The sequence below is a fragment of the Pleurodeles waltl genome, chromosome 4_1, assembly GCF_031143425.1.
Source record: "Pleurodeles waltl isolate 20211129_DDA chromosome 4_1, aPleWal1.hap1.20221129, whole genome shotgun sequence".
NCBI lineage: Eukaryota > Metazoa > Chordata > Amphibia > Caudata > Salamandridae > Pleurodeles > Pleurodeles waltl.
Genome location: NC_090442.1, coordinates 1,009,084,436 through 1,009,111,369, shown reverse-complemented (window position 1 = coordinate 1,009,111,369; position 26,934 = coordinate 1,009,084,436). Strand labels below are relative to the sequence as shown.

At 45.7% G+C, this 26,934-nt stretch overlaps 1 protein-coding gene across 5 annotated transcripts in view; it reads left to right on the top strand.

The window, feature by feature from the left end:
- The window catches only part of KMT2E (lysine methyltransferase 2E (inactive)), a 1,466,695-nt gene that overhangs the window by 452,077 nt on the left and 987,684 nt on the right, over nt 1-26,934 (top strand). For all 5 annotated transcript variants that reach the window (XR_011202375.1, XM_069229869.1, XM_069229870.1 and 2 more), the window contains one exon: nt 26,701-26,759. Coding sequence is in view for 4 of the 5 variants with exons in the window: in XM_069229869.1 (XP_069085970.1) it covers nt 26,701-26,759 (59 nt within the window). In the remaining variant the exon portion in view is untranslated. The remainder of the gene's footprint in view (nt 1-26,700; nt 26,760-26,934) is intronic.

The following is a 26,934-nucleotide window of genomic DNA, read 5'->3' as shown; positions in this document are numbered from 1 at the left end:
CAACACTGTTTCTAATACTATTCTGTTGAACAGACTTGGCAATCTTGGCATACAGGGCAACACTTTTTAATGGATCCATTTTTTTTTTTTGAAGGGCTGATCCCAACGGGTGTACAAAAACCCATATTTTTCATCTTCTAAGCAATTGGTATGTGGTGTTCTACAGGGTTCTGCTCTGAAGCAACTTTTGTTCAATCTTTACCTTTCCCCCTTGGCGAATCTCATCAACTCTTGGGGTGTCAAGGTAGTGTCTTACGCTGATGATACTCCATTGCTTTTCACCTTCCAAGATGACGCAGGGGTAGCTTTTCCCAATTTTAAAGAATGCCTTAGAGGAGTCTTGGCTTGGATGGATGCAAATTGTTTAAAACTAAATTCCGACAAAGCTGAAGTTTTAGTTTTTAACCAAAATGTCCCCGGCCGCCTTCCCTCTGGTGGCATGCTGAACTTAACACTCTTCCTACTCCTACCTCATCTGTTAGAAATCTGGGCATTATCTTTGATTCCACTCCTTCCTTTGCTGCACATATTAAACACATTTCATCTGTCTGTTTCCTGAAGTTGAAAACTGTAAAGAAATTTCTTGATCTGGTTCCTGAAGAGACGAGAAAAACTTGTTCATTCCTTTGTCACATCCCTCCTGGACTTCTCAAACAGTCTCTATCCTTGTCTTCCTGTGTATTTGATACACAGACCTCAGTTAATACAGAATGTAGCGGCAAGACTAATCAGGAGAGACACCTGCATTGGCTCTCGGTGGAACTGCGTATTGACTTCAAAGCTGTGACATAGGCTTTCAGAGCTTTTCATGGTGAGGCCCAAGGCCATCTGTTGAAAAGACTGTCTCTATGCACTCAAAAGAAGGTACTTCGATCCAGCAGTAGTCGCCTTCTGCAGATTCCAAAAAGCTTGAGGTCTCATTTTGGTGGCAGTACATTTACTGTGCACATGGCAACATTATGGAACAGTCTTCCTCTTAATCTATGGCAGGTTGAGTCTCTGTGAGCCTTTAAAAAGCAACTCAAAACTTGGTTATTTGACCCCGTTTAGTCCCACATCTCTTTGGCCTGCCATACACTGTCTGCTAGAGCGCCGGGACACTTCAGTTGAAGCAGCTGTGCACTTTATCAAGTTTCATTTGATTTGGTTTGATATCACTATGTTTCAGAAGTGATACTTAAGACCAAACGAGAAGTACCATAAACTAGCATTGTGGTTCTATTCGCTTTCTGAATTTCATAAATTTACAGCACCAGTTGTCTGCCTGCGGACGTGTTCAATTTACAAAAACTAATACATGTCTGGTATCAATACATCAGTAGTCCCAGTGGACCAAGAGTGTGGGCCAAGTCCTGGCAGGTATATGTTTATGGGCAAATAAGCTAGAGAAATGGCATGTTTTATAGAACATTTGCTTAAAGTCCGGCAAAAGTCATGTTCAGCACATTCTCCTGGCCAGCTAGTCATCATGAGGAATATCTGATACTCAAATGGACTCTTTAAATTGTACTGAATTAGAATATATATTGTTTTTATACTTTCCATGCACTTCTGAGCTTGGTATTTCACAATAAAAGAAAATTCAATCATAAATATTTTGCTGCAATTTAGAGATTTGTAGTAATATTGCTTAATATTACTTATTTGATTGTCCCCAAATACTTTCTCTATAAAAAACCCACATATATTTGTTGAAGAAATCTTCACATTTATCAGTTTATCTCCAAGCTGCAATGAGATATTAATGTGCGATTTGCACCATTATATAGTCTGAATATGCTGGAAAAACAATCCTAGTTTGTATGAGTGTGCAATGCAACAAAAGAGTATATATGTTTAAAAAAAGCAGGCACTGATATTTGGGAAAAAGCTGCAGCTCAGATAAGCACAAGCACCACTGTTGTGAAAGGGTTTAGAACAGTAAGATTTTCATTCAAAACATTCTTTCTTTGCATTCCTCATTAAAGTGCCTTCATGAGAATAGAACATGGCAGTCTTTCACTATATTAGGAAATAAGGTGTCTGCTACTTTCTCTGGAAGCACAGACACACTGCTGATGGGTCCTTCAACACAATGTTGAATTGTTAGTGGCACATGTACTAGGTTTTCGAAATGTGACATCAGATGTCCTCACCGTTAGCAACGTGGACTGTCTGGTGTGTGTGTAAAAAAAAAAAAAAAAAAATATATATATATATATATATATATATATATATATATATATATATATATATATACAGGGAGTGCAGAATTATTAGGCAAATGAGTATTTTGACCACATCATCCTCTTTATGCATGTTGTCTTACTCCAAGCTGTATAGGCTCGAAAGCCTACTACCAATTAAGCATATTAGGTGATGTGCATCTCTGTAATGAGAAGGGGTGTGGTCTAATGACATCAACACCCTATATCACGTGTGCATAATTATTAGGCAACTTCCTTTCCTTTGGCAAAATGGGTCAAAAGAAGGACCTGACAGGCTCAGAAAAGTCAAAAATAGTGAGATATCTTGCAGAGGGATGCAGCACTCTTAAAATTGCAAAGCTTCTGAAGCGTGATCATCGAACAATCAAGCGTTTCATTCAAAATAGTCAACAGGGTCGCAAGAAGCGTGTGGAAAAACCAAGGCGCAAAATAACTGCCCATGAACTGAGAAAAGTCAAGCGTGCAGCTGCCACGATGCCACTTGCCACCAGTTTGGCCATCTTTTAGAGCTGCAACATCACTGGAGTGCCCAAAAGCACAAGGTGTGCAATACTCAGAGACATGGCCAAGGTAAGAAAGGCTGAAAGACGACCACCACTGAACAAGACACACAAGCTGAAACGTCAAGACTGGGCCAATAAATATCTCAAGACTGATTTTTCTAAGGTTTTATGGACTGATGAAATGAGAGTGAGTCTTGATGGGCCAGATGGATGGGCCCGTGGCTGGATTGGTAAAGGGCAGAGAGCTCCAGTCCGACTCAGACGCCAGCAAGGTGGAGGTGGAGTACTGGTTTGGGCTGGTATCATCAAAGATGAGCTTGTGGGGCCTTTTCGGGTTGAGGATGGAGTCAAGCTCAACTCCCAGTCCTACTGCCAGTTCCTGGAAGACACCTTCTTCAAGCAGTGGTACAGGAAGAAGTCTGCATCCTTCAAGAAAAACATGATTTTCATGCAGGACAATGCTCCATCACACGCGTCCAAGTACTTCACAGCGTGGCTGGCAAGAAAGGGTATAAAAGAAGGAAATCTAATGACATGGCCTCCTTGTTCACCTGATCTGAAGCCCATTGAGAACCTGTGGTCCATCATCAAATGTGAGATTTACAAGGAGGGAAAACAGTACACCTCTCTGAACAGTGTCTGGGAGGCTGTGGTTGCTGCTGCACGCAATGTTGATGGTGAACAGATCAAAACACTGACAGAATCCATGGATGGCAGGCTTTTGAGTGTCCTTGCAAAGAAATGTGGCTATATTGGTCACTGATTTGTTTTTGTTTTGTTTTTGAATGTCAGAAATGTATATTTGTGAATGTTGAGATGTTATATTGGTTTCACTGGTAATAATAAATAATTGAAATGGGTATATATTTTTTTTTGTTAAGTTGCCTAATAATTATGCACAGTAATAGTCACCTGCACACACAGATATCCCCCTAACATAGCTAAAACTAAAAACAAACTAAAAACTACTTCCAAAAATATTCAGCTTTGATATTAATGAGTTTTTTGGGTTCATTGAGAACATGGTTGTTGTTCAATAATAAAATTAATCCTCAAAAATACAACTTGCCTAATAATTCTGCACTCCCTGTATATATATATACACATAAATTCCCGTTTTATTTCTGCAACATGATGAATCCCCTCTCTACTTGCTGGGGACTCTGGACAATGCAAAATGGTAACTCTTCTCAAACGTGGTGATTTCCTGAGACTGGCTGGGATGCCATGGAGTCCTTTTAAGCCTAGGCCTTTCCTTTGACCTTTCTTATCCTGCGAGTCCTCTGAAAACTCACAAGGGAGTCCTTCAAGTTGATCCTGTTAATGCCATAGTGGTGATGTGTACTTCTACCTACAGATTCCTCACCTGTAGAACAATCCCAGGTGTCAGACTGTATCCAGAAAACTTCAGAGCTCTGAAATCCCTGGCAGGGGGCTCTAGACCGGGGCCACCGCCAGAAGTGATGTCACACATTGTTCCCGAGGCCATAAAGCACCCACCCTAGTGAAACAATGTCAGTTCCGGTTTTCCACATCAGTGAAGCGGATACAGCGCTCACTCCCTTCTGAGAGTTGTGCAGATTTTCCTCACAAAAATGTCCTTGTGCAGTACCATGTCTCCTCCCAAATGTTCAGGCTTTAAGTTCTGGCAAGACTGTAGGACGTGTCCATAATAGACCTACACCCCATCTGTCTGTGGTATCTTGGTTCTGACCACAACTCCTGTTGCTGCAACTCTTGCCTTAGTATGAACCCTAAGGCCATCAAAAGAGTGCAAAGAGAAGCTCTTTATGGCTAGAGCTCATGATGATGGACAACATCGTCATCCTTCTAGACATGGTACTAGGTGACCTTCTTCATCTGAAACCAGAAGGAAAAAGCAAAAGAAGCACCAGTGAAAAAGTAAGTCCCCAAAACGACCCTGAAATCCCACAGGCTCTTCATCCTCTGAGATGGCCTCCGTTCATGCCAGAACCTTCGGCGCTGGAACCTCCTGTGCCTGGACCTCCTTTAGCAGAGTTTCTTCTTCCGGGCTGTGACCCTTTGGCATTCTTTAAAGCAATCTTCAGTATTCAGTAGTTCCCTAGAGATAGAAATTAAGTTTCCTGTTGACACTCTGAGTAGAAGCCGAAGAAATCAGCCGGGCCCCACGTTTATGCCCTTGTCATGTTATGGAGAAGATGAAACAGAGGATCCCTTTGCTTTATCAGGGTTGAAATCTGCTAGTGATCGGGACACTATCCTAGAGATAGAAGTGGAGTTTCATAAGGAATCAGCCGGGCCCCATGTTTATGCCCTTGGAGTTGGCCCAACTGCAACAACACCAAATCCTTCCTTTTAGCCACTATTAAAATATACTTTTCCTCTATTGATGATGTGCTTGGTGCCACACAGGAAAAAACGCCTCCACCTCCACTGGTATTGCAGCTGGAGTTCTTACTGACTCCACTATTGACAGGTATTCCCCACCAGAGGTCACGTCAGGAAGCTTAAAGATTGAAGAAGAGTGTTACAGAAAAAGGATGCATCATTTGTTTGGCTCTGACTCGGATCCTATGCCTCCTTAAGGAGAAGATAAAACTGTGGATCCCATTGCTATACTAGGGTTGTCATCTGTGAGTGGTCTAGACACTTCCTTAGAGATAGAAATGGAGTATCCAGTTGACTCAGTAATAGTTTCCAAGATGCGGAAATTACATTCCTGACCGTATTTAGGTTCCTAGATCTGCTTGCTTCCTGTATGCTCCTTGTCACGCGCACATGGTGGCGCATGAGGTGCCTCCTCACTCAGTGGCTTCAGTACATGGGTAGTCTGTCAGATTCCATCGTAATCTCTCCCATGGCTGAGGCAGAAGTGTGTTAGTGTGGAAACAAGGCGTTCCTAACCCACTTCATGGCATTCACTCCCTCCCCAACTATGACTACAGTAGTGGTGGATGCATCCACCCTAGGGTGGGGGCTCATCTGAAGGATCTGACTATCAGGGACTTCTCATCCCTGGAGGAGCAGGTCCTTCATATCAACCTACTGAAAATGTGGGCATTTCAGCTGGTACTCCAGGCTTTCTTCCCCTCCATTGTAGGTTGATCCATCTAGATCTTGACAGACAACACCACTCCTATGTGGTGCGTCAACAAGGAAGTGGGAGTAGGGTCTTACCCCCCTTTGTGTGGAAGCGTTGAGACTATCATTGTGGGCTCATCGCCTAGGGATTTTGCTCACTGCCAATCACCCAGTGGGGTCTCTCAGTGTCATCAGAACCAACAGCCTGAGCCAGCATCATCTTGCCAATCACGGGTGGCGTCCCCTGCTGGACATAGTCCAGGACATCTTCGTTAAGTGAGACACTCCTCAAGTAGATCTGTTCACTTCCTCAGAGAATGCTTAATGTTCATCTTGTGGCAGTTTCCAGTACCTGTTGACTTCTCTCCCTCTCAATTTTGCACAAGAGTAGTAAAGGAATTTGAGTAGTTCCTTCCACACTTATCATCCAGTTTCAAAACAACCATAGCAGAAATAATTTAATAAGGTTTTTGAGGTGCTCATGCAAAGTCCCACTGAGCCCATTCACAAAGCCTCCATTTAGATGTTGTCCTAGAAGATGGCCTCTTACACTGTACCTGCTGTCAATTTGGCCAGAAAAATAGGAGAATTTTGAGCACCATCCTTTTATCTTCTCTAAAGTAAATTTGAGTCATCCAGGGCACCGCTCTCTAGAAATATTTGCTTCACATGGAAGGTTTTATCTATGTTTCACGTGAATCAGAAAATATACCTTCCAGCTTTCTTCCCTCAGCCGAATACCCTAGCTGAAAAGCCCCTCATTTGTTAGACGACATTGTATAAAATTCTACCTAAGTGGTATAAAACCCTTCCAAATCTATCACCATCGTTCCATTTCATTTGGCAATACCAACAAAAAAGGTCTGAACTATCTAAACAAGAAAAAAATTGCTAAATGTCTTGTTGTATTGTTTTCTACCACTGAAAGGCATACCCCTCAAAAACACTGTTAGAGCCCTCTTCACAAGTGTCACGGCAGTGATGCCTGTGGTATTCACAGGATTGTTATTTATGGCATCTGCAAGGACGCAAAGTGGCCAAAATTAATAACTTCTTGAAGCACAACTAGCTTGATTTGTCGACAAACACTGGGAAGTCAGAGGGGCAAGTAGTGCTGCCCATCCTATTGAAATAGTTTTCCTCCAACGACTTCATGTTTTATGATGCCTTGCATTTTGTACTGCTTTGGTATTCGCCATTCTAGAATGTAAATGTATGAAAGATGCAAAGTTGGAAAAATAGAAGGTACATACAGTTCTCCATTCTAAACAGTATGAGGCTTGATTAAATGTTGTACTAACTTGACTTGCTGTGAAAGTCTAAGCTGCTTGGCCTCATAGTTTGCATGAAAATGCATGGGGTACTTCTGGGCTAAAGTGCCTGTTTTGCCCCCTTGTCAGGTGTGGGTAAATAGTAACTCCTGACAGAGGCATGTAGCCACATATTCCTCACCTTTGAAATATTTCACAGGCGTGACACTAGATCCAGATACTTTTCAGCAGTACCTCTGCTTGCCAGAAGGTGGAGCCGTGCAGCTCTGCACTGATGCCATTCTGCTTTTGAAGTTATGTGCAGGGGCCCATATAGGCGCCACTCCTGCGCGCTGACGTAAGTTCCTTTCTTTTTGTGCCACCAGATGCAAATCCAGATCTTCACTTGGCTCTCAGAGACTGTTCCCTTATCATTTTTCCACAAAAAATCTAATTTTTCCCTTCTGTGTGCAAGGAACATCACCTCCCAAGACAACCAATTTTAAACTCTGTAGCAACTGTCACCAGCAGATGTTGATGACAGATCCCCATGAGTTATGTCTGTGGTCGGACCACGACTGAAAGACCTGTGAAGACTATTCATCAATGAATCCGAAGGTCATCCGGGAGCGAGGAGCAAAGCTCTGTCGTTGAGCACAAAAAGATATTGTGTCGGGCCAAGTCCTGTTTCTGAAGTCACAGGAGCCACTTACGAGGCCGTTCTTCATCACACTCATAGTCTTTGGGTAAGCACAAGAAGGCAAGGCGAAGTTCTGCTCCGTCCCACCATTGTCACTCCCTTGATCCCGTGCGGAGGCAATGCCATCCGCTGCATTCATGCTCCCGAAGTCAGCTAACTTGGAGCCGAATCTACAGCTGGTTCAGACACAGCCAAAATTCCTGTCTCCTTCAGCCATGTGGCTCCAGATGGAAGAATTCTATGCAGCTATGCTCCAGCTCTTTAAATTGTTGCTGACTCCCTCTGGCAGGCCTTTGGGACCCACAGAGCTGAGGGGTCCTCTATCTGGCTCATCCTGAGCGCCATATGGGCTGTTTGAGCCCATTCCGATGACACAGCAGGTACTTATGCCCACCTTTGGCCTGGACACTTCGCCGAGAGTGACCTCGCTCCCCACAAGGCGGTCCTGATCATCCTCTCCGACATAGGGTGGGCACAGGGCTGAATCCAACAGTCGCCGCACCAGATTCCATTTGGGGTGAAGTTGCCTGCCCTTGATCCTCCACAAGGCAGTTATCATTCCTTACATTCACTCTTTTGCATGGATTCGGATAACGACTTTGAGGACAAGTTTGCTGAACCCTATACAGAGGATAATAAGATGTGAGGTCTTGCAGGCAGGTGAGCTTGACAACTCGCTTGAGGTGGCTATTCTCTTTTCCCTTGGCCCTGACACAGAAGAATCTGCTTCATAAACTGTGGTCAACATATGGTGGCCAATGTCCTCAGTATCCAGCTCCCTACAATAGAGGTAAAAATAATTGTTCTTATGTAAATACTCCCTTCAAAAAGGATGACACAGGTGCTCTTCTTGGGATTTGGGCCAAGCTTGCATTGCCCCACTAGTCAGCCATCAGGCTGCTCGGCACTATCGCCATCCTCTTGGCAACCTAGTGCTTTTGGTTCATCACCTTTTTTGGGAGAGCCTTGTATTGCAGGCCTCTATGTCCCAACCTCCCCCCGACAGGGAACCTACATGGATGGAGACCTTTGGGAAGCACCTGTTTTCTTTGGCCATTTTAATAATGTGTTCCATTAATATTTCCTGCTTATTGGGCAGAAATCCTCCCTGGTATTACATGGGTTGTGTGCCCCCTTATCTTGCAAAAGATTCAAGATGGTTGTGATGCTGCAAAGTTCAGGAATCATTGTGACCTGGACACCGCAGAATTCACTGGCCACTCCATGGGCACCAGTGTTCGTTGCAATGCGATTGACTGAGTTGTCGGGCGACACCCAGTCCTCCTTAATTGACAAGCCCTTTGATAGAGCTTACCTGTTTGGGGACAAGGCTGACTCGACTTTGAATGGTTTAATAAGAGTATGACTACTGCTTGCTCTGTGGGCCTTTCTACCCAGCCTCACCAGGCCCAACAGTTCCTTTTGAGGCTTTGGCCGAGGCCTTCCCTACCATCAGCAGATCCAGCCCTATTCCTTTTGTGGGTGAAGTCGAGGTGCCCACCACCCCTGTGGCCAAGGTCCGTATGTCGCACAGGAATTGTGATCGAGACACAGACATACCTGGTGAGGATCTGTCACTGACATTTGCTTGTGACAATTGCTACAGGGTTCAAAACCAGCTGTCTTGGGAGGGGACATTCTTTGCACACACAAGAGAAAAAATTCAATTTTTTGTGGAAAAAATATAAAGTAACAGTCCCCACCTCAACACTACTTGTAGTTACTTGAGACAACCAACTCCAACAGAGAGCCAGTCAAGGAAACTCGCAAGGTCTGAAGAAACAGCTCCTTGAGAAGAAAAGCAGTCTTCAGTCCAGTTTCAGGGTCAGTGTTCTATTACCATTTACTTCTATGGAGTGGTTATGATGCAAGGGATACATGATTCTGAAGATGCTCAAGGAAACTGAAGAAGCTGTGCAGGCCACAGGAGTTGACGTTCCTCAAAGTTCTTTTTGGTCCAGCAAAAATCCAGTCGCAACTGAATTACTGGTCACTTGGCACAACAAAATGAGTTGTTTACTTTCTTTTGGTGATGATGGTGACCAAACCGCACTCCGGCGACTCTTCTGGGTCCAGCAGACTCTGGTGCAATTTTTGAGCTTCAGGTCGTGGTCTCAGGGCTGCGCTGTAGCACGGAACAACAATCCGGTAATCTGGGCTATTGACTCGCCCAGACAGGCTTCTTTAGCATTTGTGACCCTGCGCTGCAAACAAGAATCAGCCAACTTACTCTTGGAGTCTCCACATAAAGCTGGGCTTGGGGTATGACTTCTCCTTGAGCAGGACAGAGTAGGCATAGTCCTTTCCATCACTAGCGCAAGAAGCAGTGGGTGCCGTCCAACTTCGGTGCAGCCTCTTTGCTGGATCCAGTTTCAGCGGGGCAGTCCTTCTTCTGACCTTTTCTACTATCAAGCAACATCTGTGTTCTGAGGGCTAGGGGTGCTCATTTATGCCCAGAGTGCTCTTAGGGGAGCTCATGGTCACTAGCCAATTGGCTACTAGGTTCCCTCCCGCCTGACAACAACCTCCTGTTAAGTGTGCTTTCTAGCTATCCAAACGTGCTCTATTCTACCCACTCCCAAGATGACGGGATCCCTCTCTCAGTACTGGGAGCTTGGTAGCCCACCCTAAGGGTGTTGCTACTATGAGCTACACGCCCACGGGAAAACCAGTTTAGCAGCTGATTTCACCTATGTCCCTGCTACCAGCCTGTCTAAACAATAAACAGCCCCTCCTGTGTGTGTGCCACTTTCCTTACAAAGGCTGCTTTCCTTTTGAAGCTTGCCTTTTTTACCTATCCCCTATGTGGCTTCTTGCCAGGAGGAAGAAACATGTCCAGCGGCAGGCCTCTTTGTTACATGTCCTGAGAGCTGTTGACACGTCTCCCCAGGCAGGCAGAGGCTGTCTCTTGTCCAGTCTCAGCAAATGGCCACTGAAAAACTGGGCAACAGATTTGCAACTTTCTAAATGTTGCATGTGGCAACAAGTTGTACTAATTCCGACTTGGACATCAGGTCGGACTTAATATAACAAGTTGTTTGATACTTTGAAGTACCAGCATGGGTAGTCCCATTCAGAAGTTAGCACAGCTGGGTTGTCAGCATGTAACTCTGTACGTACCAGTGGGGCTACCAGTCTGTCTCACACAAAAAATGAAGACTGCAGGTCTACTTTTTAATATGCTTCACCCTGCTTTAGGCTCGATATGGCTGCTGCAGATGTGACTTACACACATAAGAAAGGGAGTTTGAGCTCTGCATTGATTAAAATGGCAAGGGCGAGTTAGCAGTTTTAAACTGCCATAGAGTCTGCTGTGACAGTCTCGTAGACGTGTTAGAAATTGTGGTCTCTAGTTGTCAGCGGTATGCACCCTTGCAAATAGGGACCACAATCCTAGTTTGGGTAAGTCAGATACACAACTTAAATTAACCTGTGCTCACATTCTGGTAGCTTGGTGCAGAGCAAGCAGGCTTAGCTTAAAAGGCAATGTGAAAAGTATGTGTGCAGCACATGCAGCAATCACAGTGAAAACACCACAAAGACTCCACACTGGTTTGCAGGGCAGCACAACAAAGCAGATCAGCAGTTCCTGGGAACTCTGGCAGAGTAGAGATCCTGGCACACAGCAGACTTTACTCCAGCAGAGTTTCCTTGAGTCCAGACATTGTACTGTTTTTGGGGGGGTCAGAGACTCAGTACTTATACCAAAAAGGGCCTTTGATGTGGAGTATGACGTCAAAAGGTTTCTGTGAAGTGCACAGGCCCCCCCTTTCAGCTCAGCCCCGGCTCCAGGCTATCAGTTGGAGGTAATCACCCCGCTTTGAGTGGGCTCTGGCCACTACCCTTTGGAATGTAAGCAGGAGCCCTTCCCAATATCCTCCCCAGGAAGAATCATCAGTATTCAGGTGAGTGCAGACACAGTTAAGTATACTATATTGTATGTGTCTGTAGGGAATGCACAAGTGTAGCTGTCACCTAACCCAGGCCAGACGTGTATTGGGGACAGGCTGCAGGCACACAGGACAGTGGGGTCAGAGAAATGCCCACTTTCTAAAAGTGGCATTTCTAAGGTAGTAATAATAAATCCGGCTTTACCAGTAAAGAGGATTTATGATTACCACTCCAATGATACTAAACATGATGCTGTTACTCCTTTCTGATCCGTTATTACAGCCTAAAAGTATTTTAAGGAATTCCCAATGCTGGCCTATGAAAGGAACAGGCCTCACAGAAATGAAAAACAACTTTGGGAGTTTTTCATTACCAGGACATGTAAACCTTAAAAGTAAATGTCCTGCCTTTTACTTACATGGCACCCTGCCCTGTAGGCTTAGCAAGAGGTTTTGAATGCCAAGTCGAGGTGTCAGTGAGACTGCACACACATGTGTTGCAGTGGCAGGAGGCTTGTTTACAGGGCTACTTAATTGGCTGGCACAATTAGTGTTGCAGGTTCACTAGTAGCATTTAATTTACAGGCCCTGGGTATATGGGATGCCACTGTACAAGGGACGTGCAGGTAAATTAAATATGCCAATTGTGGATACACCAATGGTACCAGGTTTAGGGGTGAAGCACATGTACTTTTGATCTGGGTAGCAGTAGTAAAGTGCTCATAGTCCTACGGCCATCAAAAAGTTACAGCAGCAAAACGGGAAGTAAAGGCAAAAAGTCTGAGGTAAGACCACCCTAAGGATGCCAGGTCTAACAACGTGTTTTACTTTGTCATACTCATGGTGGCACAACTAGTGCTGCAGTCCACGAGTTACACTTTAACTTACATGCCCTAGGTACTCCTGGTACCATACACTAGGGACTTACAAGTAAGTTAATCTATGCCAACTGGGTATAAGCCACTTAACCACATACCTGTTTAAGGTCAGGACACATGCATTGAGTCCTGATTAGCAGGGCACAGGACTTTTCTGAGCAATTAAACTATTGCTCGGTAGTCAAAAAGGAGCAAACCTAGGGTGACACCTGTAAAAAGCCTGTTTCCTCACTTATGCACTGCTTTTCTTTCTTCCCCTCCTCAACTTCGACCATCCACCCAAAATATGACTGAGCACTATCTTTCCGTTCGTGGCAGGAAGTGCAAGCCCTTTTGGTCAAAGAGATTGGGAGGGTGTCAGCACCAGAAATGGGGCATGGTTGCTATTCTCGCAACTTTCTGGTCCCCAAGGTGGACCTGTGGCCTCTTGATACCTTCCTCAGGATGAAAAAGTTCAAAATGCTCACCTTAGCCCAGGTCGTTTCTGCCCTCAACCATGGAGACTGGATAGGTGCTGTAACCGGGCGTCCATCGCCACGGTTACGAACTTCAACCCTGAGCCGATAAAAACGTGCCCCGAGGGCACCGCCCGGAGAACAGCCGAAGGAGGAGAATCATCAGACCCGGATATCCGGGTCCCAAGAGCGGAAGTACTTAAAGAGGAGGAGCGAGAGTGGTGGCGGCCCGACAGCTTCGAGGAAGTCTCATGGACGGAGACGGAGTGGGACGCGACGCCAGGAGCAGGAGGAGGAACAGAGTCCCGAGAACCCTTCGACTACAGGGACTCGATTGACGGCCGTGGGAATTCCGAGACCAGGAGAGAGCCGGTGGCGGATTCGAAGACCCGCAGAGAAACCTTAAATTAAAACTCCTGCCCGAGTGGATGTGGGGTAGGAGCAAGTTGAGGGACCTGGGAAAGGGCTTGGAGGAGGGTATTAAGGGGAAGGAAACTAATTCACACCACACAGGAGGGCCGGTGAAGTTAACCACCCTCTTGTACTAGAGAAGAGAGAGAGAGAGTGTGTCTCAGTGCACGATAACGATAATCCCACTACAAGATTAGTCCCGCACAACCCAGCACCCCCTGCCCTTCCACCTCACTACTAACCCTATAATTGCAACCCAACCAACACCCATATTTACCTGCTTTCCCATTCTTTCTTCTGGGGAAACCGGTCCACCCTTCGAGAAAGAGTTCTGTTCCAACCCGACGATGAGCCAGACGGGACCCTGATCATCCACCGGAATGCCCTAGAAGAGAGAAAAACCACCTCATTAACTTTGGGAAGACAAAGGAAATAAGAATAAAGACTTTCTAAAAGACAGTTGATAGGAAAGAGCCAATTAAACAAACCGCAAATAAAAGAAAAATTGCAACAACATCCAGTGTCTACCTGAGTCAATTTGCCTATCTCCCAACCCCGGAACCCGAACCCACTACAGGTGCATTGGACCTGCAGTATGCATATGTCCATATCACCGTTATGAGAAATTGGGTTACTGGTTAACTGGGGTGTAAGCCCTGGTCAAGCAGCAACCACAATCCTTGTCCAAGTTAAGCACAAGCAAACCTCAAATTAACCTGTGTTCAGTCCCCCAGGCAGCTTGGCACAGAGCAGTCAGGCTTAACTTAGAGGCATTGTGTAAAGTATTTGTGCAGCACTTCACACAGTAAAACAGTGAAAACACCACACAGAAAGATCCACGACCAACTTAGTAATTTAGAGGAAAATGTAATAAATAAAACAAGACTAACTGACAAAAATCCTATCAGTAGAACAGGAGGTACAAGACAAAAGTGGAAAATAGTGCCAAAAAGTGCACAGTGCGAACCTTAGCTATCTGGTCGCACTGGACTAGGTCAGGGTCAAAAGTTCAGGCCAACTGCGATGGAGTGCAGGTTGTTTACAGTCCAAGAATAGACCAACTGAGGGTTTACCTGTTCAAGTTTTGTGCCAAGCATTGAGAGGAAGCAAGGAGATTGTCACGGACAGTTGACAGTGTGGTGCGAAGAGCAGGCTGGGCATTGAAGATGGGCAGGATGGAGCATTGTGTTGGTGGTCCCATGCAGGCTTCTGATGCTGCTGTGTGAAGAGATGGGCTGGCCGCGGGTAAAGCTGATTTTCGATGCGAGTGACATGGTCTTGGTGTGAAGGGGCCCGTTCGCAGCTGTAAGGAGCCCAAAACTTGATTTGAGAGCTTGTGACCCACACCAAGGGTCCAGGTCCTGAGAGGCACAACTTCGGGGTTGAGAACTTGCTGTAGGTGGATCCAAGAGCTGGCTGGGGAGACCTTTATGTCCCTGATGCTCAGATCAGGAGACCAGCAGACTAGCCCTTGGTGGCACTCTGGGGTCCTGGGTTCAAGATGCAGTTGCAGGTCCAATTCTTCTTCCTTAGGGAAGAGGGCAGCAGGTCAGCACAGCAGAGTGGCAGTCCTTGCAGCAGCTCACCAGTCCTTCTTACTGGCAAAGTATCCACAAATCCAGAAGTGGACTGAAAAGTTGGTGTCTGAGGTCTAGCATATACACACTATTGTGCCTTTGAAGTGGGGCGAAGCTTTTGGTGGCAGGGCACGCCTTTGAATTGCACAGATGCCCTTCCTTCCTGCCTCCAGACTAACTTCAGGTGGTATGCAGCCCTTTTTGTGAAGACAGAACAGAGCCTTTTCAAGCATAGGTGGGGCTGGGCCAAGCTCATCCCACCCATTCTGCCAGTGATGTCCCATCCAGTCACAGGTAAGCTCCTCATTGCGTGTGGCTGTCTAGGTGCAATACACAAAGCACAGCTGTCAGCTACTACTTGTCATGTGTTCTGAGACATGTTACAGACACCAAATGGCTAAGTCAAGAAAAAGTGGCATTTTCCGAATTCCAATTTAAATCCGACTTCACCATAAGTTAGGATTCTTAATTTTTATTTGAGACACCCAACATGAACTGGTCTTCTCTTCCCATTTGGAAATTGCACTTAAATAAGTAATAAGGCAACTATTGTGTTATCCTATGGGAGATATAGGCCTTGCAGTAGTGAAAATTAATTTAAGAGTTTTTTACTACAAGGAAATGTAAAACTTAAAAGTGCATGTCCTATTTTTTAAAAACATTGCACCCTGCTGCCTGGGCAGTCCAGGGTCTACCCTAGGAGTGACATATGTATTAAAAAGGAAGGTTTGGGCCTGGCAAAAGGTTTATTTTGCCAGGTTGAAATGGCAGTTTAAAATGCTCACTGATTGTGCCACCCACTTAAGTAGCCCTTTAACCATGCCTCGGGCCTGCCTTTCAAGAGCTGCCAGTGTGTGCAGTTCTAAACGACCATTTCAACCGTCTAGGTGAGTTAGTGCACTCAGGTTCTGATCAGAGGGAATTGCCAGGCTTGTGGCACCTACGTGGTCCAGGGTCTAAGCCATAGCATTTTTAGGCTTTACCATAATATTGCCCTCAGTGACCAGAGTCGGCGGGAGGAGGGGGGCAATGGTCTTAATCCAAACAGGATCACTTAGTGGGCACGATTCAGCAACCGAGTGGGATCAGCTCCCCTGTGGACCTTCAGCCCGGGTGCAAGTCTGTGACTCTGGTCACTTCCCCAATTTGTGAGATAATGAAGGATGTTTATGGGCCCTAGACAGAGCTCAAAGGATCACATCTGATGAGGTTGGCATCTTGCCCATGCTCCCAAGTCTTCCCCCACTTCAAAGGTACCACAGGGTATAAGAACTGGACCTCAGACTCCACCACTTCATTATAGTTCTATACCTGTTGATACTTTGCTGAAACAAGGACTGCTGTGTTGCTGCTGGACTGCCACTCTGCTGGACTTCTGCTTTGCTGTGCTGACCTGTTGTCCTCTGCCTGGGTGAGAAGAACTGGAGCTGCATGACTTGAACCCAGGATTCAGAGTGACTTCAAGGGCTGGTTGGCTGGCTTTCTGATCTGAAGTCTCAGGGACATAAGACTTTCATCCTCCCTGTTTCTGCACCTGGACTTTGCCATCTGTGAGTCTACCCTGCCAGGTGGTACCACCCTAATTGTGGTCCCTTGTATGTAGGCTTAAGATGCTTGCCAGGGAACCTGACACATCCTCTCTGCTGAGCGATGCATTCCCAAGCAGAACCAACACATCTCCTCAGCTGAACGGTGCATCCTCGGGCAAAACATACGCATTGGCGCTGCTGCATGGATTGGACACGTCGTAAAAGTTTTGCATCGCCACCGCATCTTAGGCTCATCACATTGCCTTCAGAACTGCCACTGTGCAATGCTTTTCCCAGCGCAAGCTCCTTGCATCTCCCATCGATGGCAGCCTTGACGCCGCAGCCGAAACTCTGCATCTCAGTTTCACCGCTCATCAGAACTGACGCATCTCATCAGCTGCTCAACACTTCCTCAACACCAGCCTTCGCATCGCATGCCGCCTCAACAGGATCCTCAAAGTCGACGCAGCTGGACCTCACACTGCAACCTTGCTGCATCTTGGAACTGATGCATCATTTCAGCTGTGAGACAGATCTTTGACACGGATCCACACAACGCTCCTCAAGCAGAATGCAAGGTACATTGTTCAGCGGGCCTAACTAGGTCCCTCCAGCCAGCTCGCGCTCCATTATGGTCATCCTGAATCCGTAACGTTTTCCCAGTCCAAAGTGACCAGATATCCCCAATACCCCTTTGTGCTTTTTGGTGCTATTTTTACTTTGAAATTCAGTATCTCTGGTTCTACTAATTGGATTTTTGTTGTTTTAGTCTTCTTTTATTTATTACTTTCAGATCTATTTTCCTAACCAGGTGTAGACTCTTTTTATGTTGTGTTTGCACTGTTTTGCTATTTGAAGGGTTGCACCAAAAATACTTTACACGCTACCTCTACGTTAAGGCTGACTCTTCTGTGCCAAGCTACCAGAAAGTGAGTACAGGTTAATTTATGGCTGGTCCGGACGTTACCCTGACTAGGGCTGTGGTTGCTGTTTTTCCAGGAGCAAATACCCAGTCAACCAGTAACCCAATTTCTAATAACCTTCTTTTTTATATACCTAACTAACTTTAAAGTAAAGTACTAGGAAAAACATGCTAGGCGTAGAAATGTGTCCTACTTCAGATGGCTCTTACGCCACAGAAAACAACCCATGAGTTTGCAGTAATGAGGTTGCTTTGAGCCACCTTACCCCATATACAAATTAATGCTGACTTCGCCTCATATTTATCAGCACAGGTCATGATGAATTCATAGGAGCTGCTTGTGCTTTTACTAAGTAGCTCAGAGAAGTCAAAAATTAGGGCAATGGTAAAAATAAGGGTGCTGAATAGTAATATTTAGACACGTTGCTGGATTTTCCATATCTATCTATCTATCTATCTATCTATCTATCTATCTATCTATCTATCTATCTATCTATCTATCTATCTATCTATCTATATATGTTTGGTGGCAAGTGTAGCTGCAGATACACATGCTGTGCATTATCCTGCCATCTAGTGTTGGGCTCGGAGTGTTACAAGTTGTTTTTCTTCAAAGAAGTCTTTTCTAGTCACGGGACCGAGTGACTCCTCCCTTTCGGCTCCATTGCGCATGGGCGTCGACTCCATCCTAGATTGTTTTCTTTCCTCCATCGGGTTCGGACGTGTTCCTCTTCGCTCCGTATTTCGAATCGGGAAAGTTAGCTAAAGTATCGAAAATTCAGCAGTATTGTTATTGCTCAGTACCGGGTTAGTGTTAGTGTATCAGCACCGACATCAAGACTGCTTCGGCGGCCCTTCAGGGCTTCCACTCTTCAGCGAGGCCTGGTCAGCCCGACCACACCCGTCGTCCCCGACTAATGGACCGGACCCCCTTCCGCTTCTGTCCTAAGTGTCACGCAAAGTATCCTTATACAGACCAGCACCGGGTCTGTAATCTGTGTTTATCACCCGAACATAGAGAGGATACTTGCGAGGCTAGCCGAGCGTTCCGATCGAAAAAGACCTTAGGAGATCGACGCGCAAGAAGACTACAAATGGCGTTGAAACCAAAGGAATAGCTCGACGTCGGAGAGGAGGAGAGCATCTCCATCCAAGAGACAGACTCGGATGAATCCGAAGGTGAACAACCCTCGACGGTGCAACGAACCGTGAGTAAACCTGAACCGTCCAAAACTCAGGGTCACAGAAAAACATTTAAGGCCATGGGGACGCCACTGCCAGCAGGCCATGGCTCAACCCACCGAAAGGAAGGTGACCAAACATCAGCACCGAAAAAGGCCAAAGAATTGCCGAAGACTTCGGACTCCGGTCGAGAATCCGGCACCGAATGATCTTGACACCGAGAGTTCGAATCGAGCAAACAACGGAAAATCTCCTCGGAGCTGAAAAATATTGTAACAGAAACTTCGGTAACAAAAAAAGCGGCCTCGGAGTCGAAAAGAAGCTCTTATACAGAAGAGCAACGACTTTCCAGCCTATTCAAGGAAAGACATCGATTCGAGCAAGAGTTAGGTATGGAAGAACCTGACCATACACAAAGGAGGTTGCATATCCAAAAAGAGACTGGAAAAATACAAACTTTACCTCCACTCAAATCAAAAAGAAAACTTGCGTTTCAGGAGACAGAAATGCAACCTAAGGCAAAAGTGGTTAGAGACAAATCTCCGCCACCAATGTTCTCACCACAACCATCCCCACCGCACTCACCACAACTGTCACCAGTGGAAACACCCATAATGCAGTCACCCACACATACTGGGATGACACAGGATGATGCTGATGCATGGGACTTATATGATGCACCAGTATCGGATACCAGTCCGGATTGTTATCCAACAAAGCCGTCACCACCAGAAGACAGTACTGCATATATGCAGGTACTATCCAGGGCAGCTACGTTCCACAACGTAGCAATGCACACAGAGCCAGTGGAGGATGATTTGCTTTATAACACTCTGGCATCCACCCACGCTTCCTATCAGAGTCTGCCGATGCTCCCGGGCATGCTCAAGCACGCGCAACAAATCTTCCAGGAGCCAGGAAAGGGAAGAGCTATCACGCCCAGAGTTGAGAAAAAGTACAAACCTCCCCCAACAGATCCTGTGTTCGTAACACAACAACTCACACCGGATTCAGTGGTTGTAGGGGCGGCAAGGAAAATAGCAAACTCTCAATCGTCAGGAGATGCTCCACCACCTGACAAAGAGAGTCGAAAATTAGACGCACGGGCAAGCGAGTGGCAGCACAAGCAGCCAATCAATGGCGAATAGCTAATTCACAAGCCCTACTTGCACGCGACGACAGGGCACACTGGGACGAGATGCAAGACATCATACAGCACTTGCCCAAAGAACACCAAAAACGTGCCCAGCAAGTAGTGGAAGAAGGACAGGCCATATCTAATAACCAGATAAGGTCCGCAATAGACTCAGCAGACATGGCAGCACGGACTGTCAACAAGGTTGTGACTATTCGCAGACATGCATGGCTGAGAAGTTCTGGATTCAAGCCAGAGATTCAACAAGCGGTGTTAAATATGCCGTTTAATAAACAACAGTTGTTTGGGCCGGAAGTCGACACAACCATTGAGAAAATGAAAAAAGACACGGACACGGCCAAAGCCATGGGCGCGCTCTATTCCCCACAAGTCAGAGGCACCTTTAGAAAACCACAATTCAGAGGAGGTTTTTGGAAATAAACATCTGAGCCTTCCACCTCTCAAACCAGACCCACCTATCAGGCACCATACCAAAGGGGAGGGTTTTGTGGTTCCTATAGAGGACAATTCCCAAGAGGAAGGGGAAAATTCCAAACAACCAAACCAAGCCAGACCAAGCAGTGACTTCAATGTTCCAACATCCCTACACAAGTGGGGGGGGAGGCTAACCACATACTACCAAAACTGGACACACATTACCACAGTCGCATGGGTCCTATCAATTATCCAACATGGTTATTGCATAGAATTCACAAGATTCCCGCCAGATGTGCCACCCAAAACGCACAGACTGTCCCAACAACACTTAGACCTATTACAAATAGAGGTCCAAGCACTACTACAAAAACAAGCGATCGAGCTCGTACCCAATCATCAAAAAGGAACAGGAGTCTACTCACTATATTTCCTGATTCCAAAAAAGGACAAACGTTAAGACCTATCTTAGATCTCAGAACACTGAATCTCTTTATCAAATCAGACCACTTCCACATGGTAACACTTCAAGACGTAGTTTCCTTATTAAAAAAGGAGGAATACATGACAACATTGGATCTCAAGGATGCGTATTTCCACATACCCATCTGTAGGAAGGTGGCTCTGTATGTACTATTTCAAAGTAAGAAATAGCATGCACAGAGTCCAAGGGTTCCCCTTAGAGGTAAGATAGTGGCAAAAAGAGATAATTCTAATGCTCTATTTTGTGATAGTGTGGTCGAGCAGTAGGCTTATCAGAGGGTAGTGTTAAGCATTTGTTGTACACACACAGGCAATAAATGGGGAACACACACTCAAAGACAATTCCAGGCCAATACGTTTTTATATAGAAAAATATATTTTCTTAGTTTATTTTAAGAACCGCAGGCTCAAGATTTACAAACAATACTTTAAATGAAAGGTATTTCACTTAGGAACTTTAGGAACTTTGAATTAGCAAAATAGCATATACAGTTTTCACACAAATGGCAATAAGCTATTTTAAAACTGGACACTGCAATTTTCAACAGTTCCTGGGGGAGGTAAGTGTTTGTTAGTTTTGTAGGTAAGTAAACCACCTACAGGGTTCAAAGTTGGGTCCAAGGTAGCCCACCGTTGGGGGCTCAGAGCAACCCCAAAGTTACCACACCAGCAGCTCAGGGCCGGTCAGGTGCAGAGGTCAAAGTGGTGCCCAAAACACATAGGCTTCAATGGAGAAGGGGGTGCCCCGGTTCCAGTCTGCCAGCAAGTAAGTACCCGTGTCTTTGGAGGGCAGACCAGGGGGGTTTTGTAGGGCACCGGGGGGGACACAAGTCAGCACAAAAAGTACACCCTCAGCGGCACGGGGCGGCCGGGTGCAGTGTGCAAACAGGCGTCGGGTTTGCAATGGAGTTCAATGGGAGACTAAGTGGTCTCTTCAGCGATGCAGGCAAGGGGGGGCTCCTCGGGGTATCCACCACCTGGGCAAGGGAGAGGGCCACCTGGGGGTTGCTCCTGCACTGGAGGTCGGATCCTTCAGGTCCTGGGGGCTGCGGGTGCAGTGTCCTTACCAGGCGTCGGGTCTTTGAAGCAGGCAGTCAGGGGGAGCCTCTGGATTCCCTCTGCAGGCGTCGCTGTGGGGGCTCCGGGGGGTCAACTCTGGCTACTCACGGGCTCGCAGTCGCCGGGGAGTGCTCCCTGTAGTGTTGGTTCTCCACAAGTCGAGCCGGGGGCGTCGGGTGCAGAGTGCAAAGTCTCACGCTTCCGGCGGGAAACGTGTGTTCTTTCAAAGTTGCTTCTTTGTTGCAAAGATGCTTCTTTCTTGGAGCAGAGCCGCTGTCCCCGGGAGTTCTTGGTCCTTTTAGATACAGGGTAGTCCTCTGAGGCTTCAGAGGTCGCTGGACCCTGTGGAACGCGTCGCTGGAGCAGTTATTTTGAAGTGGGGAGACAGGCCGGTAGAGCTGGGGCCAAAGCAGTTGGTGTCTCCGTCTTCTCTGCAGGTTTTTCAGTTCAGCAGTCCTTCTTCGTCTTAGGTTGCAGGAATCTATCTTGCTGTGTTCTGGGAGCCCCTAAATACTCGAATTAGGGGTGTGTTTAGGTCTGGGGGGTTAGTAGCCAATGGCTACTAGCCCGGAGGGTGGCCACACCCTCTTTGTGCCTCCTCTCTGAGGGGAGGGGGGCACATCCCTAATCCTATTGGGGGAATCCTCCATCTGCAAGATGGAGGATTTCTAAAAGTCAGAGTCACCTCAGCTCAGGACACCTTAGGGGCTGTCCTGACTGGCCAGTGACTCCTCCTTGTTTTTCTTTCTCATTTTCTCCTCCGGCCTTGCAGCCAAAAGTGGGGCCGTGGCCGGAGGGGGCGGGCAACTCCACTAGCTGAAGTGCCCTGGGGTGCTGTAACAAAGGGGGTGAGCCTTTGAGGCTCACCACCAGGTGTTACAGTTCCTGCAGGGGGAGGTGAGAAGCACCTCCACTCAGTACAGGCTTTGTTACTAGCCACAGAGTGACAAAGGCACTCTCCCCAGGTAGCCAGCAACATGTCTGGTGTGTGGCAGGCTGCTAAAACTAGTCAGCCCACACTGGTAGTCGGTATGGTTTCAGGGGGCATCTCTAAGATGCCCTCTGGGGTGTATTTCACAATAAAATGTACACTGGCATCACTGTGCATTTATTGTGCTGAGAAGTTTGATACCAAACTTCACAGTTTTCAGTGTAGCCATTATGGTGCTGTGGAGTTCGTGCATGACAGACTCCCAGACCATATACTCTTATGGCTACCCTGCACTTACAATGTCTAAGGTGTTGCTTAGACACTGTAGGGGCATAGTGCTCATGCACTTATGCCCTCACCTAGGGTATAGTACACCCTGCCTTAGGGCTGTAAGGCCTGCTAAAGGGGTGACTTATCTATACCTATAGGCAGTGTGAGGTTGGCATGGCACCCTGAGGGGAGTGCCACGTCAACTTAGTCATTTTATCCCCACTAGCACACACAAACTGGCAAGCAGTGTGTCTGTGCTGAGTGAGGGGTCCCCAGGGTGGCATAAGACATGCTGCAGCCCTTAGAGACCTTCCCTGGCATCAGGGCCCTTGGTACCAGGGGTACCAGTTACAAGGGACTTACCTGGATGCCAGGGTGTGCCAATTGCGGGGAAAAAAGTACAGGATAGGGAAAGAACACTGGTGCTGGGGCCTGGTTAGCAGGCCTCAGCACACTTTCAAATCAAAACTTGGCATCAGCAAAGGCAAAAAGTCAGGGGGTAACCATGCCAAGGAGGCATTTCCTTACACCATCCATCCTTCTCACAGAAAATACTTAAGGTTTGTAATGCACGGCATACACTATCAATTCAAAGTGCTACCGTACGGTATAACAACAGCCCCAAGGGTATTCACATAATGCCTAGCAGTAGTAGCCGCTCACATAAGGAGACAGCACATGCACGTAATCCCATATTTAGACGACTGGCTAATAAAAACCAACACTCAACAACAGTGTCTTCTTCACACGCAATACGTCATAGAAACTCTACACAAACTAGGGTTCTCTATAAATTACCAGAAATCACATCTGCAACCATCCCAAATACAACAATACTTGGGAGCAACACTCAACACACAAAGGGCAATTGCCACTCCAAGTCCACAAAGAGTACAATTGTTCCAAAATGTAAGATCAAGCATACAACCAAACCAACACTACACAGTAAGGTTTGTAATGAAACTTCTAGGCATGATGTCCTCATGCATAGCCATTGTCCCAAATGCAAAATTACACATGTGGCCCTTACAACAGTGCCTAGCAAAACAATGGACAGAAGCACAGTGTCAATTTCAAGATCTAGAGTTGATAGACCGCCAAACACACTCCTCGCTTCAATGGTGGAACCCTATAAATTTAAACAAAGGGCGGCCATTCCAAGACCCAGTGCCTCAAGCTGTTATCACAACAGATGCTTCCATGGTGGGGTGGGGAGCACACCTCAACAATCACAACATACAGGGTCAATCAACAAAAACAACTTCACATAAATCATTTGGAACCATTCCAAGACCCAGTGCCTCAAGCTGTTATCACAACAGATGCTTCCATGGTGGGGTGGGGAGCACACGTGCACAATCACAGCATACAGGGTCAATGGGACAATCAACAAAAACAACTTCACATAAATCATGTGGAACTGCTAGCGGTTTTTCTAGCATTAAAAGCTTTTCAACCACTAATAGTCCACAAACACATTCTTGTCAAGACAGACAACATGACAACAATGTACTACCTCAACAAACAGGGGGGGGACACACTCGTCACAACTGTGTCTCTTAGCACAAAAGATTTGGCATTGGGCAAGTCACAACCAGATTCGCCTAATAGCACAATACATACCAGGCATTCAGAATCAGTTAGCCGACAATCTCAGTCGAGATCACCAGCAAACTCGCGAATGGGAAATTCATCCCCAAATCCTACAGAATCACTTCCACCGCTGGGGAACACCAATCATAGACCTATTCGCAACAAAAGAAAACACAAAATGCCAAAACTTCACGTCCAGGTACCCACACCCTCAGTCCAAGGGCAATGCACTATGGATCAGTTGGTCAGGGATATTTGCTTATGCTTTTCCCCCTCTCCCACTCATTCCTTATCTGGTCAACAAACTAATTCAAAACAAACTCAAACTAATACTCATAGCACCAACCTGGGCTCGCCAACCGTGGTACACAACACTGTTGGACTTATCAGTAGTACCCCACATAAAACTACCACACAGACCAGATCTGTTAACACAACACAAACAATAGATCAGGCACCCGAATCCAGCTTCGCTCAATCTAGCAATCTGGCTCCTGAAGTCTTAGAATTTGGACACTTAAATCTTACACAAGAGTGTATGGAGGTCATTAAACAAGCCAGAAAACCTACAACAAGACATTGTTATGCAAACAAATGGAAGAGATTCGTTTGCTACTGCCACACTAATCAAATTCAACCACTGCATGCCTCCACAAAGGACATTGTAAGCTATTTATTACACTTACAAAAGTCTAATCTAGCATTTTCTCCCATTAAGATCCATCTCACTGCAATATCTGCCTATCTGCAGATTACACATACAACATAACTTTTTAGAATCCCAGTCATTAAAGCATTTATGGAGGGACTAAAAAGAACCATACCCCCAAGGACACCACCAGTACCTTCGTGGAACCTTAATATTGTATTAACACGACTCATGGGCCCACCATTTGAACCCATGCATTCTTGTCAAATTCAATATCTGACTTGGAAAGTAGCCTTTCTAATAGCTATCACATCACTTAGAAGAGTGAGTGAAATACAAGCATTTACTATTCAAGAACCCTTTATACAAATACATAAACATAAAGTGGTTCTCTGTACGAATCCAAAATTCTTACCAAAGGTCATATCACCATTCCATCTAAACCAAACTGTGGAACTCCCAGTCTTCTTTCCACAACCAGACTCAGTAGCTGAAAGGGCCTTGCATACATTAGACATAAAAAGAGCACTAATGTATTACATTGACAGAACAAAACAATTTCGTAAAACAAAACAATTGTTTGTAGCTTTCCAAAAACCTCATGCAGGTAAACCTATTTCCAAACAAGGCATTGCCAGATGGATTGTTAAATGTATTCAAACTTGCTACATTAAAGCAAAAAGAGATTTACCTATTACACCAAAAGCACATTCCACTAGAAAGAAAGGTGCCACAATGGCTTTTCTTGGGAATATACCAATGACAGAAATTTGTAAGGCAGCCACTTGGTCTGCGCCACATACATTTACTAAGCATTACTGTGTAGACGTGTTAACAACACAACCGGCCACAGTAGGACAGGCTGTATTAAGAACATTATTTCAGACAACTTCAACTCCTACAGGCTAAACCACCGCTTTTTGGGGAGATAACTGCTTAGTAGTCTATGCACAGCATGTGTATCTGCAGCTACACATGCCACCGAACGGAAAATGTAACTTACCCAGTGTACATCTGTTCGTGGCATGAGACGCTGCAGATTCACATGCGCCCTCCCACCTCCCCAGTAGCCTGTAGCCGTTTTTAGTTGCATAACAATTGTAAATATGTAAATAAATAATACTTTAATAGACATTAGAGACATACATTACTACTCCATTGAATGGGCATCTCTAGTATACTCACAACTCCTACCTAACCCCACCCTCTGCGGGGAAAACAATCTAAGATGGAGTTGACGCCCATGCGCAATGGAGTCGAAAGGGAGGAGTCACTCGGTCCCGTGACTTGAAAAGACTTCTTTGAAGAAAAACAACTTGTAACACTCTGAGCCCAACACTAGATAGCAGGATAATGCACAGCATGTGAATCTGCAGCGTCTCATGCCATGAACAGATGTACACTGGGTAAGTGACATTTTCCATATATTTCACAACGTTGGTCACAAGAAATTTAGAAATGTAACAAATCCGTACATAAGGATAATCTTAAGTTTGTACTTATAGTACACAACAGCATATGATTTATTGCTTGTCCTTTGAGCACATTTGAAACAGGATATATTTTTCTTTATTACAGGATCTTGGATAAAGAAAGAGCTGTGTTGCTGCAACAAAGAAAACGGGAAAACTTGTCAGGTAGGTAAAAGAAACAAATCTTTCTGTTTCCATATAATTATGAGTTTAACATTTTTGCAGAAAGGCTGTTTATGGGTTTAAATAACAATTACAATAAATGTAATTAAATTGAAACCCAATACATATAATCGTAGATGAATATAATACATAACATCTATTTATTTTAAAATACTCC